Source organism: Penaeus japonicus, unplaced genomic scaffold (assembly GCF_977035675.1).
Source record: "Penaeus japonicus unplaced genomic scaffold, GWHDUDI00000001_assembly GWHDUDI00000016, whole genome shotgun sequence".
Classification (NCBI taxonomy): domain Eukaryota; kingdom Metazoa; phylum Arthropoda; class Malacostraca; order Decapoda; family Penaeidae; genus Penaeus; species Penaeus japonicus.
In genome coordinates this window covers 26,276,540-26,279,039 of record NW_028234418.1, presented here as the reverse complement: position 1 = coordinate 26,279,039, position 2,500 = coordinate 26,276,540, and the positions used below count along the sequence as shown (strand labels likewise).

Genomic DNA, 2,500 nt, shown 5'->3' with positions numbered 1-2,500 from the left:
CCCCTAGAAGACATTAAAATGTCTTTCACCTATTGTGTAGGGGAGAGATAGAGAGGAATGGAAGAGGGGGGAAAAGGGCATATTGACTTATGATATTGTAGTATTCATTTGTTTATGATTTAGTTACTTACAAATGTCTGAATATATATATTCTTTTCTACTCTCAAGGTTATTGTTGCCAGACAACAGAAAGAGGCAGTGGAAAAGAAAATGAAGGAGATGGAAAAGGAGAGAGAGCAGCTACTGAACAAGAACAAAATGCTTATCGGGGAAAGGGCTCGAATCTGCCAGACACTCGATACAAAGGTAAGCATATTGGGATTTGAGTTTACAGGTCAAGTTGTGAATGCATTTGTAGGGTGTTATTTTACATATTTTATAAATGATGTATTTATCATTATTATTATTACTATTCTTTTAATTATTATTATTATTTTCAATTTTTTATTTCTTTTTTTCTTTTAAAGAGTAAGTTTGGCAAGAAAATTTGTATTAATGATAGATGATTCTTCAGCACCCTTGATTAGAAAGTCTTTAATTAAAGGTAACCCTGCTCTAATGTGTGCAAAACACTAGGAAGTTTCAAGTCATGTTATACTTTTCCCTTTTTTTCATTCAAGGTAAAGATGTTCTTTTATTTCCTATTTATTAATTTGAAAAGTTGCTACTCTGTTTTTTTATAATGTAATTTCCATTTATTAACCCTATGACAACGGTGCATCACACTCGTGTGACACAGCTAAATTCCCGATGCCGGGGCGTCATGCCAGTGTGACGTTTCCAATGTATTATTGCAATGGCCCAGCATAGGGGTTTTCGTGTAGCACGTGCCCCGTCAGGAAAGGGTTAATATTAAATTTCCTAACATTACTAGTTTTTATCCTTTATATAATCCGTATGATATAATGTATTTACCCATTGTGGACGGGGGATAGATTGGCTTGCCCAGTCTCCAGGATGGGTTTTATTTCAGAGCAAGGCAGCTTGAAGCAACATAATTTGAATCCTCCCTCTCTCAGTCATTCATTGTAAAACTAGTGCTATTTTTGTGTTATATTTTTTGTGCGTTTTATTGTGTTTAGAGACTTACATGTGCCATATGACAGGCTCTATCAATGCTGCAGTTGACTAAAATTGTAGTATATGATCCATTCTAGCTCATTATTTTCTTTGTATCCAGTATGACAGAAGTATTGCTGTTTTATGGGAGGACAAAAAGCAACTTTATTTTTTTTGTATTTTTATGCTGTCATGAACAAATATAAAACATATAACCACCTACAATGAAGATAACATGATGAAGTAGGGAAGAGAAGGGAAACCTGTGCTTGTGACTGAGTGCCACAGTAAAAGGCATCCATATTAGCACAGGAGCACATTTTAGACACTGGGTATGGTTTGAGTCACCTTCTGCTTCTCATTCTGCCTGCACATCCTTTATCAGCGGTACTTTAGAGCAAGAAGTCATCAGAGCCATCGCTCTCTAAAGATAGTGCTTGCTAGACACCGTGGATGGGTGCCAAGGCTCTCTCTACTGCTGGTGCTGGAAGAAAGTGGTGTCATCTAGGTTTTGGATGTTAGGTTTGCTTAACCCATCCATGCCTGGGCTGTTCCAGCTCTTAGTGGTCGAAATGCCGGGGTTTTCGAACACATAAGCCTAACACCTCGGGATTCTCGAAATGCCGGGGTTTTTGAACACATAAGACTAACACCTCGGGATTCTCGGGCGCACTAACCGCGAGCCTGGGCTGCCCTCGCTCACCCTGAGCGCCAGCCTTGACTAAATATCTTGTCGCCGGCGTCTGACCTAAAAACCACAAAATGTGTCAGCATGTCAGCTGGTGCGAATGGGTTAATATTACAGTAATTATAGTAATTATGACTGCAATTGCCATCATCACTCACTCTTTACCCATAGCACAATAAACCAGCACAATGATCCAAAATCCCTGAACGTCATGTATGTCATGACGCCTGTCGTCAGGCCAATGCACCTGCGTCATGTACATTATGACTGCAATGGGTTGAAGATGCTACTCTAGTTGTACTATTTCTCTCACTCATAGGTCCAGAAGATTAACTCCTTCCAGCGTGACGTTGATAGGCTGAAGGAGGAGGTCAGCAGTCGGGAAGTGAAGATCAAGTGGGCCCAAACCAAACTGAAGTCAGAAATGGAAGGCCACAAGGTATGTGAGATTTTATTAGTGATTGTTATGTAACTGACAGATCAATTGGTCTTTGGGAAGTTTGATGAAACCTGATTTGAAGTAGAAGATCTGGTCAGTGGCAAGACCCACACTTTTTTAACATGAAATGGTGTATGGGGCTGGAGGAAACTTGCCAATCAGATTTATTAGTTGATAGTACATAGAGATCTCAAGCCAGCATTGATATCTATAAAACATCTTGATTACAGTCATCATTTTTAGTAGAGTTTGCATATGAATTTAAACACATTTAGAACAACTTCACTTCTCCAAACCAGGAAACTCAAGCCAAA

At 39.1% G+C, this 2,500-nt stretch overlaps 1 protein-coding gene across 1 annotated transcript in view; it reads left to right on the top strand.

Moving 5' to 3' along the window:
- Positions 1-2,500, top strand: part of LOC122247594 (coiled-coil domain-containing protein 186) — a 33,654-nt gene that overhangs the window by 8,188 nt on the left and 22,966 nt on the right. The window contains exons 5-7 of the mRNA XM_043006987.2: positions 169-306; positions 2,067-2,186; positions 2,486-2,500. The exon at positions 2,486-2,500 is cut by the window's right edge and continues 121 nt beyond it. Coding sequence (XP_042862921.2) covers positions 169-306; positions 2,067-2,186; positions 2,486-2,500 — 273 coding nt within the window. The remainder of the gene's footprint in view (positions 1-168; positions 307-2,066; positions 2,187-2,485) is intronic.